Genomic DNA, 16,268 nt, shown 5'->3' on the forward strand with positions numbered 1-16,268 from the left:
ACATCACTGTCAATTGCTGTAAGCTGAAAACAGATTGCTCTATTGACAAAAATACTTTTCTAATGCAAATATGTCAATAGGATTTGTGGTTGCTATTTGGCAACACAAAAAAAAAAACCAGACGGTGAACATTCTTGCATTCCCCAAAGATCTTTAATGCCGGAAAGGATTGTTACTTAAACAGGTTACTGTCTCAATCAGAAAACAGCTGAGAGTGGTTGGACCTGTTGTAATTATTATTATGAATATATTATTTGATATATTATATTAATATTTTTAGATTTTAACAAATAATAATTCGGTGTGTTAAGTGTTGTCTGGTGAATACCAGTCCAATAAGGCAGTGGTATTAGGACAATAATGAAAGGGATGAGCCCAGATCTGACTTTACTGAACAGCAAAACTCTGTATACACATGGAATAAATTCACACAATTTCTCAAAATGCAAGAATTTGTTTACAAAAATAAGTCAACTCAAAGTCAAACATATTTCAATCAACAAACTCTTTACTATAACTAAACTACCAAGCAAAATTAAATAATAAGGAAGACCAACTATGAACAATATGAACAAGTGAATCAAAGTTGGTTAAAAACCATGGCCAATAAATGATGCAACATTACCATTCAGTCTTATTTATGTTTGAGAACCAAGGATTATCTTGAAAAGTCTAGAAATGAAGTTAAGTTAGTCTTGGAACTAACTTAGGCAATAATTGGTATATCTTCAAACAACCATTCACAATGCAAGATCAGATAAAACTTTATTTTAATAAAATAATATTTTAAAGAATGATTTGCTGAATAAAAGCAACTCTTTGGATGCCTTTATTTAGTACAATAATATTTAAGGATATATTATTTCGAGTAAGAACCAATTCTTTCTGGGTAAATGAGTCTTAATGGTGTTTAATTAGCTATCACATTTAGTGAAATAACATTCGGGGAAATATTTTCCTTGATTTGACCTAACAACCTTTCTGGATAAAGGATTTTTAATAGACTCATAAGATGACGGTCATAACATAAGTCATGTGTTACCTTAGCCATTAGCGGTTGAAGCTAAGAAAAGAAGCTTATAGCTTATTAAATTCCCTTTAAAATCAAACATGTACCTTATAAATACCAGCAATAAAAGGATCAAAATGCATAAGCATCGATGGCGCATGATGGCCGATCTGTGTTTAAAAACCACCTTTAAATAAAGTTGTCTTAACTTTAAAACACACCACAGAACACCCCATAGCTGAACAGCTAGTCTGCTAGCACTTAGCTGAGTTTTCCCAAGACAAACAAAAACCAAAAGTCATGAAACAAAGATTATTTAGATTATTTTATTCTAAACTAATCTTTTTTGCCCAAACACTACCTCTCATGTAAACCATGCTGAGGAAATGGTTTCCGGGCGACAAGTTGAGGGAAATAAATCTGTCCGGTCATCCACGTGTGGACTGAACCGTACAAGAGAAGGCACGTTCGGCTCCTTCAGTGGCTGAGGTGTGGCGGGGTAGCTCTCACTACCTGGATGTGCACACAGTAAGGCGTATAATGCTGCGGTCTCTTTTCCAGGCCGTGGTGGGAAATCTGCTTGAATTAGGGCTGCTTCTGCATGCCTCAGAAGAGATCAAGCCACGTTTGTCTTATTGTCCTTTTTCTGAAAAATGCTGGCTAACTCGAATAGCAAACCATTTCTTAACGTTATTGCATACGATCATAGTCACTTTTGGATCCAAGTTGAAGAGTCATGTCTGCTTGCCAGCATGGAGACATTTGCGCATCATGCCTCTCCGGAACAGTTACTGTCTGAGACCCGCATGGAAAGAGACCATCATGTTGGAACACAGCGTTTTTGTTCAGCTCTGACTCCTCCTCTTCTTGGGCTGAAGTGGAAGTTAGTGTGACACTGAAATGTTTAGAAAAGTTCATACTGGCAGGTGTACAGTTCAGAGTCATCCATGGCTGGGGTCCCAACAGACCTTAAAACATTGGGGTCTGAGAATGATGCCAGATACTTCTCACAAGAGGCAAAGCTGGCCCAAGGTTGAATGGAGCCTATAGGAGAATTTGATTTAGAGCCCCTCTTCCTGTTTGTATTCGCATTCTCAAGTATCCAATATAGAAATTTAGACTCCTGGCCAGTGTAAAAATTCCCAGCATTTATAGATGGTTAGTGGGCCCTAAGCAGCAGCTTGTTTTGCTGATGCCTTGGGCCTGATCTGCAAAATGTCCTGCATACCATCCACCTCATTAGGCTTTTCAGTCAACTGTGTTTTTATTAGCTGGAGTCAGGGCACAGAGGTAAAATAAATGGACTCTTCACCTGCGTTGGACCCTGTAGGTCTAGGGGTCCCAAAAGAAATTAAATTCCTAAAGCAAGTGTAATTTGAATTTTTCTTAAATAGATAATGCAAAAATAGATAAAACACTGATTGTATAAAAGGGAGCTAGTGTTGCTGTGGTAGATGATGGAGTTAACTGAGTGGACCCCAAGATGACATTCTTTATAGAACCTAAAACAAACCCCTCTTGCTGTAGTCGACCATCCAGGTGAAGACTATTTCAGCAGGTAACTGAAGCTCAGGTTTAAATCACATGACATTTGCCTAAACTAGCAATAAACATGCAACAATAAACATGCATTTAAAATTTTTGACCATGCACACAACAAATAACTACAAGCATTCATATCCTGACAAAAATATTATAGGAAAAAAACCAAAGGGCTGCAGGGAGAACATAATATAATTCCATGACTTTTTACAACATAAAAAGACTGCCTCTGAACTTGTTCTCGTGCTGCTGTTGGGTCAGGAGCTCCTTGTGTTGGTGTCATTGCACAGCATGACCTTGATTTCCGGTTCTGCTACAATAGAGCCTGTAACTGCTGCTTAGCTATGTATCAACAAAAGACATCAACAATTGCGGTTGAAAAATTGTTGCTCTCAAAAATAATCTCTGAAGGATTATAGAATGAAAGATAATCTTGTATAATGGTGTCTGTGTTCTGCTGATGATTCTGTAGGCTTTAATGAAGTTTAGCCTTGAGGACATAAAAACATAATGGACATAATGCAGGGTTCAGAAATGAAACTGACATAACCTGGAGCTTTCAGTAAACAAAAGCAACATCTGTGCAAGGTGGGTGAGGCAGACGAACGGGTTGGCAAACATTTTTTGTGTACAGTTTCAGCACTGGCATACAGTGTTTTACTAGAGATTGTAATTTGTGATTGTATTGTAATTGTTCTTCCTCATGTACAGCGCTTTGAATGTCTTGTTACTGAAAAGCGCTATATAAATAAACTTACCTTACCTTACCTAGAGCATGATAATATTACAGAAAGCTGTTGCCCACACAATGCTCATTTGGACCCAGGCTAAGACTTTCCCAAAACCTAAAGTTTGTGTGTTTGAACTTAATCAAACCAAACTCTGTCGTGAGTAATGGATTTATTTGTTGGAACTGATTTGCAAGGTTTCGAGAGGCACCAGCAATTGATGGTGTCCTACTGACAGGGGTGGCAAACGAGAAAACGATCTCAGCTCACTTGGTGGTTCTACAACTTTCGGGTTTCCTCATCAGCAGAATGAGTTCCATTGATTTTTGTCCTGCATCATTTGCTTAAAATCGACCAAGTTCAGCCAACATCACCAGAGTGCCTACTGCTCATTAGCTGTGCAGTAGTGGCACAGAGCTTCCTGCTGCACCCTTAGCTCCTGCAGTTCTGCTTACAGCAGTTTCACTCTTCCTCACCATTCTGTACTGATTCACAAAAGCACACAGCTCTAAAGCTTCAAAAAACCTGAAATATAAAAAAAAACTCTGAATTCTATACATACCAACTGCTTCTTCCTTTTTTTGTCAAAGGGAGTTCGAAGATGTTTTAACAGTTTGCTGCTCTGGATCATACAGAGTTGTGCTAACATAATGCCAAGCAGTAAAGACATCAGCAATGAAGAAATACTCCCATCAGTTTTGGGAAGGGTTGTAAGATTTCTAAACACAATGAATCTACAGTGATAAAGGTCAACCCTCTTTCTAAAAGGGGCAATCCCAAAAAAATTCAAACTTATGTCAAATTGTCCATTCCAAGAGCTTTAACAAAAACCCCAAATGCTCTGTCTCAGACTTTATAGGCCTCAGTTGCCAGATTAGTAGCATGACAAAGGTTACAGAAAGACCAAAGAAGTCTGAATTTGACACATGAGATGAGAGAAATTTAGCAGTTCTACCCAGTATCGTCTTCCTATAGAACCAAGCCCCGTAGATCAACACAGACAACTTAGTATAACTATTAACCATAGTGGTGCAGTTCAGCACCCCCAGTACCTGGGTGCTTGCTGTCATTGAACTGACTACACGAAACTATTCTGTATACCAAAGCAATCTCGACTCACATCTGAGTCCAGCGCAATGATCCCAAACACTGCACAAATCTAAAACAGAAAGGCTAAAAAAGAAAATAATCAATGTGCTGCATTGGCTCAGTCCAAATATCAGTCGGACTGATATGCTTATGCTGAACCTTTCAGAGAGCTGTGCAGAAACAAACACGCAAAATGAAATCAACTAAAGCTAATTTGTTGAAGAGAAGTAGACAACAAAATTCATAAAAAGTTATTTCTCTTGAATACAGTTCAACAGATTCAAACATTAAAGGGCACATATCATGCAAAATCCACTTTTTTAGCCCGTAAATACCTTTTGTTGTGTAGAAGTGCATAATAGCTGGATTTATTCCATCTGTGTAGATATCTATATATTCTGTTTAGGAGCTACATCCATTAACATTTACTCTTCCTTCTCATAGAAAGTACTCCTGGATCAGTGCTTCTTTGTTCTCTTTGTGTCTCTGCTCTGTTCTCTCAAACCTCCAGTCGGTTGTGGCAGATGGCCGCTCACACTGAGCCTGGTTCTGGTTCTGCTGGAGGTTTCTTCCTGTTAAAAGGGAGTTTTTCCTCTCCGCTGTCACTACATGCATGCTCAGTATGAGGGATTGCTGCAAAGTCAACACCAGTGACTGTCCACTGTCTCTACATGCTCATCCAGGAGGAGGGAATGCTGCAAGTCACTGACTGGATGCAATCTGCTGGGTTTCCTTAGATAGAAAAACTTTTTATCCAATTTGAATAAATAATTGAATCTGACTGAACTGTTCAATGATTAGGATTAATTGGAATGTATGAACCTGACTGTTGTGAAGAACCTTGAGACGACATGTGTTGTGAAATGGTGCTATATAAATAAATCTTAATGGAATTGAATTGAATTTAAGTGGTTGGATCATATTTTTCAGTCCTTTCAGTTTTCTCTATTCTCAGTTATGTTTTTTGAACTGTTACATTACAGTATTTGCTGCGGAAAAGCTAAACGTCATGGAATTCCAACTACCAATTTCGTGTTTCTGCCATTTTTATTTCTCACTATGATTTTATAGTCCAAACTCAAGTATGTTGGTGTATTAACCCACACAATTCATTGCACCATCCCCCTGCATCATAACCTCTTCAAAGTGCTTGGTATTTTTTTTTTTTTTTAGATTTTTTTGCAGCGCTAGTGGCCTTGTTTTTTTACAGTAGGCAGACAGGAAACAGGAATGGAGAGAGAGGGGAAGACATGCATCAAAGGTCACCAGGGTGGGGACTCAAACTCAGAACATAGGTTGCACGCTTAAACCCTTACACCGCCTGGTTACATTTCATGTTTCATGGAAATGTCCCCACAACGGTGAAAAAATTCTTCTTTGTTTGCACAAAGAACTTTAAAAACAAGTTCTTCTGCAACCTCCACCAGTATCTAGAAGGATTTGCTGAAAGACTTCATCTGATTAAGAGGTCAGTTCCTTCTGTCTATGAAAACGACGATGCAGCAAGGAGCTAAGCTGCAAATAATGCTAAAATGACAGGGAACTTTATTTTAGATATTATTTATTGTGTTGATATGACATCATGGCCATTGTTTTGATAGCAGTGGCATTGTGTCTTCTGCTTATTTTAGTGATATGTGCTGATTTTACTTCCTTAAGGACAAAACCGTACTGTGCGTTTTCAATAGCAGAAGAAGGCCCAGCAGAGACTGTACTTCCTGAGGCAACTCAAGAAGTTCAACCTTCCACAGGAGCTGCTGGTCATCTTCTACACTGCCATCATTCAGTCTGTCCTGTCTTCATCCATCTCAGTGTGGTTTGGCTCACCCACAAAACAGGACAGGTCCAGACTGCAACGAATAATCAGGACTGCAGAGAGAATAATCAGGGCTGACCTTCCCTCCATCCAGGACTTATACAGGTCTAGGGTCAGGAAAAGAGCTGCTAAAATCTCTGCAGACCCCACACACCCTGCACATAAACTGTTTAGGCTTCTACCTTCAGGTCGGCATTACAGAGCACTGTCTGCTAAAACCAGCCGCCACAGAGACAGTTTCTTCCCCTCAGGCTGTTTCTCTGATGAACACTTGACAGTCTTAGTTCCAGAACAACACCACGCATACTTGGACTGATCTCACATTATATTATATTGTAGAGTCAATTGTGTATAAATGTACATTTAAAAAGATATTCTTTATAATTGAGACCAAAGTGAACTGGAGTCAAATTCCTTGTTTGTCTGTACAAACTTGGCAATAAAGCTGATTTTGAAGATTTTTCTCTTAATTTTCATCACTGCTCCTGGGATAGCCCTCCTGATCTCAGTCTCACCTGCCTGTCCATACTTATACATCACCCACAACACCACTCACAGTTTCCTGGAAGGAAAGAAACATGACACAGCATAACCAAGTCACCCTTCACCATCTCCTGCTGGACTCAGACTCCATAGATTTGCTCACCTCCTTGTGGAGTGCCTCATTCTCCACCAACACTAAAATCTTTGCTTCATCTGTTATTTTATTACCCATCATCTTGCCAAGCCTGGTGAATAACCTCTTACCTCTCCTCCTTAACGCCCAACCAGAATGCTGCCAAAAACCCAGAACATCTACTTCTTTGCATACTTTCAATAACCCCGTTTAAACCATCATGCTGTTTCTATATTTGTTGCCTGCACCAGAGTCAGACCCGAAACAGACTTGACACAATGAGGTTAGAAGTGGCAGAATTCATTCACATTAAAAAAACATTTTATTTCTAAGCATGATGTAGTTAACTGTCATTAAATGTTTACAGTAGTGGTTGTTGTGACATAAAATAATTAAGTAATGTGATATTGTTTTTAAAGAATCTTTCTCCTTTAAAGTCAGTTTTAAAAAAAACAGTTAAGGATGTAGATTCTACAAAGTATGTGAATGCAGGATTACATAGATTGGGTTTCATTGGTTCTATATTGAAACATGGATAGTTTAAAACTGGATCCAAAAGTGGCTGTTGTCCTCCGGGTTTAATTCACTCAACAGCTGAGATCATTTTGGACTGTTATATTAGACTGCTACGTTAGAGATATCTAATGTGTTTGCAAGAACCCAAGCATAAAGGTTTACTAATATACTCACTTTTATTATTAAATTATACATCTATACAATAGATCCTTAATAAAACTGCAGCTATACAAATCATTAAGAAGTGACCACATGTATTACCCATTGCAATATAACCTAAACACACAGAGGTATCTATTCATTCACTGTTACAGAAAATCTGCAAACTAGCACATCTTTGAGGGATACTTGTGGGACATGCCCAGGGAGGTCCAGTGGCTGCAGACTCATCATACTTGTCTTGTTTTCCTCAATCCCCATTGCTTCATCTTCAGCTGTTGTGATGTTCCAGTCCACTAGTGCATTGGTCCAAAAGCTGAAATCAGGAGGACACATCCTCCCAAGTGTTTGTACCAATGTTTAGAATCCCAAGATGATTTAACTGAAAGATGCTAAAATAACAGAAATCACTGCATTCCTGTCTGCTTGTAAATTTTGCTTTTCTTTGGGATTAACTTTTATTTAGCCTGGTAAGCTGAAAGCATAGATGATGTTGAAAAAGACAGTTGCGGTAATGAGAGGAGCCAGACAGCTGATTTTAAAAATTGTGGGTAACATCCTTTTCTGTCATCACCTTCAAGTCAGAGCTTTCTCCTGCCTTCCCAAGCATACATCTATAAAAAGCAAAGTAGTTGCCACCCAAGATTTCAATGGATCCCAGGCCCTGGTGCTTTTTCTTTAGTTTGTGTGCACATACTCTATCTGTGTACCATTTAGAAAAAAAGATTCTGCTTGAGATACTATTTATTGGAAAAGCGGAAACATCATCTCACTCGGTGTAGGTCAGTCAGGGCATGGGTAAACTCAGTCAGGTGGCCGATTGGCTTTTTTGCAGGTTGCAGCTTTGCTGATTTGCATTGTGAAGTAAAAGACAAATAAAACCTGTGCACAGCCAGACAGTCACAGATGAACTGCAGTGGGTCAACACCCTAAAATGCAAGTCATCACAAAATGTGGATTGTGTTATTTTGTTGCTGGTTATTTTAAATTCTGATCGTTTCTCACCCAAAGCATCCGGTATGAGTAGCCCTGCACAACATCCACCACATTCGGAGAGTAGAATCAGCTCCTGGCTGCCTGCAAAGTTTATTAATTGTTCCGTGCACACATTATTATACTTATTTGTACAATGACACTTTACATTCATGTCTTATTTCTCCAACTTTAAAAACTACATTTCCCACAGACAGGCCTTAAAACTTGAAGAGAATAATGAAACCTCATTTATCAAACATCCCTGCACACAGTGCGGAAACTGTGTGCAGGATTCATGTGTTCCACTGAGCATGGAAGTTTGCTCATTTAAAAGGGATCCTGACAACAGGTAGGCAGCTAATTACAATGAGATGCATGAAGCATATTCCCCTCAGTTTGCTCCAGCCTTTCTTCATGCCTTTGTCCTTTTTTCCTATTACATTCCTCTGCAGAACAATTCCCAGAACATCCCACTGTGGCCACTGTCTTGTCTTCTTCCTATAGTGAATCCCTGTGCATCCGGTGACTCTGTGTAATCTGAAAGTAAAAGTCAGCACTTTTTATTTCTGGTAATAATTTTTAGAAGGCCACTAACATGTTTATTACCTCTGGAGCAGATTACTAAAATTAATTACATGTTCTAGTGAAGGAGGTACTGCTAACTGAACTGCTTCAGTTCACTGAATCTAGACTCCTGACTGCTACATGAACCTGGGAAAAGGTTTAATTATTATGACCACCTGTCCAGTGCAGGACTAATTACAAAACCTGCTTTAGAGTCCACCTGTGTGAGAGCTCAGCACGCCACCTGAAGGTCAGAGAGACCGGTATCAGGGCACTGTGGGGCGGTTGAAAGGTGCACCGGAACCTTTCTGTCAGACCTGATGCTTTCTATATGCTCCAGCTCACACTCTAAGGTCATTAGGTCACCAGCTTCACTAGTTCACATCTAAGTTTGTATCGTAAACCACTTATAATACTACTAAGTTTGTCGTAAAAATGATTCAAAAAGTAATAAAAAAATATAGGTTGACCTAAATGTATATTGAAGAGAACGTTTTTATTTTAAATGATTGGTTATTAAGTTCACTTTTTCATAACACAGAAAATTGCTACCTCTAAATTATGTTAGATTCACTAAAATAAAAACATAAATAAAAGGTTTTCAACCAAACTTGATGATTGATGATTTATCAGCACTAGAGTAGTTTAGATTGCATTGAACAGATTCCGGTTTGTTTATGTGAATTGTTTGTCACACAGGGTTCAGTATCTGGGTCAATTTGTTTTACTTTACAACTGTTCAGCCTGGGTAAATTATTGAGTAATGCACCACTGGGAAATCCAGACAAAACTGTAATATTTGTCTTTGAAGTTAAATAACTTAAAAATATGCTTCAGTAAATTAATTGATGGCCTTACTTTGACTTGCAGCCCAAGTTTAAAGGACTGAGTTGGACCTGTTTGTTCCTATGTGAAGTGTCACGAGATTATTTTGTTGTTTCTTTATAAATAAAATTAAACTTAGTGATTGGGATGTCTATTTATTTAATATTCATTAGAAGAAAGTTCCACTAAGCCCTGCTGGTTTCCACTTCTTCACACATATTTTTAGCCTTTCTGAGCTTGATAATTGAGGCTTTGGGTCTCCATCCAGTTACAGAGTTTGGACTTTTCTGGTTTGTTAGCTTCTGTGCCGCCTTGTTTGAAGAAATGGAAAAATCCTAACAGAAACAGTCTCCCCTGGCTTCGGTTCAGGAAGCAGAGGTTGGTTACGGCTGGGAAATTCAGCTGTTGCTGTGTTGGTCACAGCTGAATGACAATAAGCTCCTGTTAATGCAAATGTGACTGAACTGGTGCATATCTATGAAAAACATTTAAGATGTTAAAAAACAAAAGATATGTGCAAATTAGGCACTCATACTGTTTAGGCAGTTTTGTCCCTGTTTCTTCTACAACATTCACCACAACTGGAAAAAAGAAAACAATTACAGCAGCAAATGCTCGCATATCTTACAGGCCTGATCTCCAACTTCCCATCTGCATGTACAGCTCAGTGCGTCCCACCTTTCTGGAAGCAGGAGGAGCAGGGGGCTTCGAACGGAACAGCTTAAGTTGTGTTCATTTAGGATAGACAGCAGCTTCTGCTCCCTGTGTTCACGTCATTTTTCTGTCAACCCCTGAAGGACGTTTATCTTATGCTTTACATAGTTTCAATGACAGAAATCACAGGAGCTTGATTCTGACAATTTCACCAACATCAATTACACTAACAGCTGCAAAGATTCAGCCACTAGCTTGTACAGGAGCGTTGAGAGGGTGGATTGCAGGCTGCAGGTGTTTGCAGAGTTCCTGGGAGCTTCCAGAGCACTGGGATGTGTCGTTCCTGCAGCAGTGTGTCCACCTGTGAAGTCCTTTGTCAGAGAGAGGTAAGTTTGTGGCACAGGCTGCATGCTATGCTCAGATGTAGTACTCCTTCACATTGTCCCTGATGGAGTTGTGGAGATGCAGCTCAGTCCTGTAGTCTGTGTACGTGCTGTGTCTGTGCTCCTCTTTCATGCTGTTGCTCCTCTTAGCCTGGCGCTGCTGATAGAGGAGGCGGCTTATCACAGCCAGAGCACACACGGCAATGAAGACAACCGCTGTGACCACACCTGAGAACACAGCAGGGAGGGAGCATTAGAGGATGATGATGGGGGTTGAAAGTCATGCCTCAAGGCAGGAAGAGTTTTCCCTTCCAGAACAAAAACATCCCAGCACTCAGAATACAGAGTGTAGCAGCATTCTCATGTTCACTGCTGAACACACAGATCAGTAAATCCTTCATAAAGCAGCCATCTGGATCCCTTAACTGTGGCTACTTTTCAACAAATGTGTGCCTTTGTTTTCTATTTGATCTCTTTTGCAGATCCAATAAAAAAGACACAAATATCTGTTGTTCTGTGTTTAGGTTCAGTTTTTATTTGCCAGAATTAAATACATGCCAATGAGGGGAAGTTTGATCTTCTTTGTTTTGATGTACTGGGAATCCTTGGAACGTTTTCTCTTTGAAACTCAAACGCTATTTAAACAAATAAAACCATATTTTTTATGTCAAAGGGATTCTTTGTTGAAGAGGGATGTATGAAGTAGTGTGTAACAGGTGACCTGCAGCAGTCTGGTCCTGAGTCAAAACTAGCCGCTGTTGAGAACAGGCTCACCAAGACTTCCGTTAAAATCTATGTAAATAACTTAAGTCATATAAACTAAAGACAATCTGATACAACAGAGGAAATGGAAATGTCCAGGAAAATTTCACAATATTTTTCCTGAATGGCTATGACATTTCTAAGGACTGAATTCACAACTGGGTTAAATCTGTCTCTTTAGATGTCCTGCATAATAAATCAAGTATCAGTTTTGTGAATGATTATATGCTGATTTTATTTTAGAAAGCTAGCTATTATTCTGAAGGCAACTGACGCCGTTTCTCTCTTTGGGTAGCTACATTAACACTCGTGTATATGCCATTGTTAGCCCAGGCTAAAAAGAGCCTCATAACTTCCTCGAAACATCAGGGTTCACATTAATAATTTGAAAATAAATGTTTGAATTTTGCATTTGTTGGTCATTCCTAGCTGTCATGAATACACACTTTGTATGCCAATGAAATATTCAGCCTATTTGAGGGAGTCCCACTAGATGGATGCCCACATTTGTTTTCAAGAAGCATGGAATTTCTAGTAGAGTCGCCTCTCACAATATTTGCTGGAATTAAAGACTCCAGTCACTCTAGCTATTTCCAAGCAAGGACACAAATACAACTTGATAAAAATCCCAAAGCTGCTGTTACACAGTTTATTCTTTTGCCACCTATATTGGTGCATCCAAGAGGCTTTCTAAGTGGGCCCAGAAATGATGAAGAAGTGTTTTGAGAAATATTATGTCCAGTTATGTAGAGTACAGACCAAAGGTTTGGACACACCTTCTCATTCAAAGAGTTGTCTTTATTTTCATGACTATGAATATTGTAGCTTCACACTGAAGGCATCAAAACTATGAATTAACATGTGGAATTATATACTGAAAAAAAAAGTGTGAAACAACTGAAAATATGTCTTATATTCTAGGTTCTTCAAAGTATCCACCTTTTGCTTTGATTACTGCTCCACACACTCTTGGTATTCTGTTGATGAGCTTCAAGAGGTGGTCACTTGAAATGGTTTTCCAACAGTCTTGAAGGAGTTCCCAGAGATGCTTAGCACTTGTTGGCCCTTTTGCCTTCACTCTGTGGTCCAGCTCACCCCAAACCATCTTGATTGGGTTCAGGTCCGGTGACTTTGGAGGCCAGGTCGTCTGGCGCAGCACCCATCACTCTCATTCTTGGTCAAATAGCCCTTACACAGCCTGGAGGTGTGTTTGGGGTCATTGTCCTGTTGAAAAATAAATGATTGTCCAACTAAACGCAAACCGGATGGAACAGCATGCCGCTGCAAGATGCTGTGGTAGCCATGCTGGTTCAGTATGCCTTCAATTTTGAATAAATCCCCAACAGTGTCATCAGCAAACCACCCCCACACCATCAGACCTCCTCCTCCATGCTTCATGGTGGGAACCAGGCATGTAGAGTCCATCCGTTCACCTCTTCTGCGCCGCACAAAGACACGGTGGTTGGAACCAAAGATCTCAAACTTGGACTCATTAGACCAAAGCACAGATTTCAACTGGTCTAATGTCCATTCCTTGTGTTCTTTAGCCCAAACAAGTCTCTTCTGCTTGTTGCCTGTCCTCAGCAGTGGTTTCCTAGCAGCTATTTTACCATGAAGGCCTGATTCACACAGTGTCCTCTTAACAGTTGTTCTAGAGATGTGTCTTCTGCTAGAACTCTGTGTGGCATTGACCTGTTCTCTAATCTGAGCTGCTGTTAACCTGCGATTTCTGAGGCTGGTGACTCAGATGAACTTATCGTCCACAGCAGAGGTGACTCTTGGTCTTCCTTTCCTGGGGTGGTCTTCATGTGAGCCAGTTTCTTTGTAGCGCTTGATGGTTTTTGCGACTGCACTTGGGGACACTTTCAAAGTTTTCCCAATTGTTCAGACTGACTGACCTTCATTTCTTAAAGTAATGATGGCCACTCGTTTTTCTTTACTTAGCTGCTTTTTTCTTGCCATAATACAAATTCTAACAGTCTATTCAGTAGGACTATCAGCTGTATACTGTATCCACCTCCTGCACAACACAACTGGTGGTCCCAACCCCATTTATAAGGCTTGAAATCCCACTTATTAAACCTGACAGGGCACACCTGTGAAGTGAAAACCATTTCAGGTGACTACCTCTTCAAGCTCATCAACAGAATGCCAAGAGTGCGCGGAGCAGTAATCAAAGTAAAAGGTGGCTGCTTTGAATAACCTAGAATATAAGACATATATTCAGTTGTTTCATACTGTTTTGTTCAGTATATAATTCCACATGTGTTAATTCCTAGTTTTGATGCCTTCAGTGTGAAGCTACAATATTCATAGTCATGAAAATAAAGACAACTCTTTGAATGAGAAGGTGTGTCCAAACTTTTGGTCTGTGCTGTATGTGAAGTATCATTATAGTTCAGGATGTGCCCCTCCTACATGTATTGCTTCTTTATTGAAAAGAGCAGTATAAACCTTTGTGTGCCAACCTGTAAAGACAGAGTCAGTTACTTTTTGTTATGGTGTTTTTATTTTTCCATAACTATCTCTTGGCCATCTTGGGCTGAAAGCTCAATGTTCTACACACAGACATTGGTGCAGACAAATGTCTGGATAGTGTAGCATGAGAACAACTAATGCTATGACCGCATCACTAAGAGATCAGCGTGTATATTATGTTGAATGATAGGATGATAGGAATGTGCAGCTGAACTCTGTTCTTAACTTCTTTAAGGACTTTTGATTTCTCTGGATAATCTAGCTTGAGCTTAGAGTGTCTTTTTAATAGAAACTAGCTCTGTAAAAGCTCAGCTAATGTTCCCTAATGTTACTGTAGCTTTATAAAAGCCTGTTCACATGGCCACATTTTATTTTTTTAATCTAAAGCTTCAGATCTTCATACGCCATAGAAATACAGGTCAGAAACAGCAGTTTTCAATCTATTGCTTTACAGAAACAGAGTAAACTACAGAGTAATTGTTGATTTCTGTGTAGAGAATAAACCAGTGTACAAATGTTCTACATGGTGCTCAAATTCTGTATTATACAGGGTTATCTTTAGCAATCAACCTTTACCCATAGTTATTTACCAAAATGATCAAGACATTTAAACTTTACTGTGAATGGTTGAGGTGGGCATATTTCTCCAATGCAGTGTGAAAGATGCTGCGATAAAACATAAATCCACAGAAAAAATGCAGATCAATATATTTAGAATCGATATGAGTGTGTGGTAAAATAAAAAATGACCAAAAATATTCATGTTTATCATGTTCTAGAAAGCAAGTATTTTCTGTCTGTTGTATGTTGTGAAGAGCCTTGAGACAACATGTGTCGTGAATTGGCGCTATATAAATAAAACTGAATTGAATTGAATTGTCGACCTTTAAACTGATAACCTAGGCTTCTATAGGTTTACAGGCTGAAACATTCATCATTTGTAATGATCCTAACATACAGTGAAAGACGGTATACAGAATGAATGAATAGTAATTTGCACAGCAGCATGTTTTTGCTAGTCTTCCTTCTTTCAATAGAGAGCTTGGATGAAAAAAAGGATGTATGCAATACCAGTTTTAGAACCACTTATAGCAAACAAAAAATTGTAAAAGAACTATAAATGTATTTTATATTTGAAATTCCCTTTGCTGTGATAACTGAAATAATAACCTTTGGCTGTCTCTCAATGAACCTCTGGGAAGTTCTTTCAAGGCTCTTTGAAAAACTATTTCAGGTGACCACCTAATGAAGCTCATGGAGAGAATACCAAGAGATCAAATCAGTTATCAAACCAAAGGGTGACTATTTGAAGAAACTACAAATATTTGAGTAATTTTACACTTAATGTTTACTACATAATTCCATGTGTTCATTCACAGTTTTGTTGCCTTTGGTAAATAATCTACAATGTAAATAATAATGAATTAAAATGACCCGTTAACTGAGAAAGTGCATCTAAAAGGTTTGACTGGTAGTGTGTGTCTTCTTTCTTTCTGACAGGAGTTTTTTTCACTCTTCACTTTTGAACAGAAGGAATCGACCACCCCCAGCCTCTTATGTTTTTATGTTCACCACCTGACAGACATCATTACTCAACATAACTGAAAGCATCCAGTTGCTTTTTGTACAACTAGACTTGGAAAGGAACACTGACCAGATATGGACTGAATAGTTTTTTTCATGCATCGGTGATCAAATCAGAGTTGATCCCATACCTGCTGTACATTTTAATGTTCTTGGAGAAAAAAAATTATCAAACCCAGTTTTAAATGCTTTGCAGCAGCCATTTTCTTCCTCCCTGAGCTCTGTTGAATCAGCTCAGTTTGCTGCAGGTGTTGCTACACTGAGCTCTGACACCTCTCATAGATAATTTAACCAAAACAGGAAGCAGGCAATCTCAACCTGGATCCACAGTAAAAAGCCTGACCAGTACTTCAGTTATTTTTTTCATTCTCAACCTTCCACATTACACAGAGAACTGATAAGCTCTAAACATATTGTGAAATTGGTTCATTTAAAGCTCGAGAGGGGACAAGAAACACAATGTTAACATGTCACATTCAGGAACTACTCCTATATACAGGCTGACACTATAAAGCTTTACATGCAGCAGGTCCCTGAAAAAATAATCAATATACTGAACTTCAACAAA

At 39.0% G+C, this 16,268-nt stretch overlaps 1 protein-coding gene across 2 annotated transcripts in view; it reads right to left on the reverse strand.

The window, feature by feature from the left end:
- Positions 1–7,473: 7,473 nt before the first annotated feature.
- The window catches only part of cntnap5a (contactin associated protein family member 5a), a 299,922-nt gene continuing 291,127 nt past the window's right edge, over positions 7,474–16,268 (reverse strand). For both annotated transcript variants that reach the window (XM_047371007.1, XM_047371008.1), the window contains one exon: positions 7,474–11,104. In XM_047371007.1, the coding sequence (XP_047226963.1) occupies positions 10,911–11,104 (194 nt within the window). In that variant the 3' untranslated portion in view covers positions 7,474–10,910. The remainder of the gene's footprint in view (positions 11,105–16,268) is intronic.

This window comes from Girardinichthys multiradiatus, chromosome 7 (assembly GCF_021462225.1).
Source record: "Girardinichthys multiradiatus isolate DD_20200921_A chromosome 7, DD_fGirMul_XY1, whole genome shotgun sequence".
In the NCBI taxonomy this organism is placed as follows: domain Eukaryota; kingdom Metazoa; phylum Chordata; class Actinopteri; order Cyprinodontiformes; family Goodeidae; genus Girardinichthys; species Girardinichthys multiradiatus.